Source organism: Penaeus monodon, chromosome 27 (genome assembly GCF_015228065.2).
Source record: "Penaeus monodon isolate SGIC_2016 chromosome 27, NSTDA_Pmon_1, whole genome shotgun sequence".
Lineage (NCBI taxonomy): Eukaryota > Metazoa > Arthropoda > Malacostraca > Decapoda > Penaeidae > Penaeus > Penaeus monodon.
In genome coordinates, this window is record NC_051412.1 from 18,699,620 (window position 1) to 18,699,900 (window position 281).

The 281-nt window shown below is 39.5% G+C and overlaps 1 protein-coding gene across 1 annotated transcript in view; it reads left to right on the forward strand.

The window, feature by feature from the left end:
* Positions 1–72: 72 nt before the first annotated feature.
* The window catches only part of LOC119590361 (uncharacterized histidine-rich protein DDB_G0274557-like), a 1,181-nt gene continuing 972 nt past the window's right edge, over positions 73–281 (forward strand). Inside the window, exon 1 of the mRNA XM_037939033.1 lies at positions 73–249. Coding sequence (XP_037794961.1) covers positions 238–249 — 12 coding nt within the window. The 5' untranslated portion in view covers positions 73–237. The remainder of the gene's footprint in view (positions 250–281) is intronic.

Sequence of the window (281 nt, forward strand, 5' to 3'; positions counted from 1 at the left end):
GGCATTATAACACACTGTAAAAAATAATCCAGTCGTAATTTACTTATCTACATGACTTAAATCTTTAAAAAAAAAAAAATATCTTCACAGACTGAGGAAGTATAGTTATACAGTTTGTTCCTTTTGGGTACGTGAACCTCTGCTTGTCGAAGGTCACGCACAGAAGCCTATATAAAGCGGCTTCCACAACCAGTGAGCAGACACAGCGTTCTCAGTGAGCCAAGAAGAGGTCCAGCCATGAAGCTTGCGGTGAGTCGCCATATCTGTTGATTAAAGAAAAA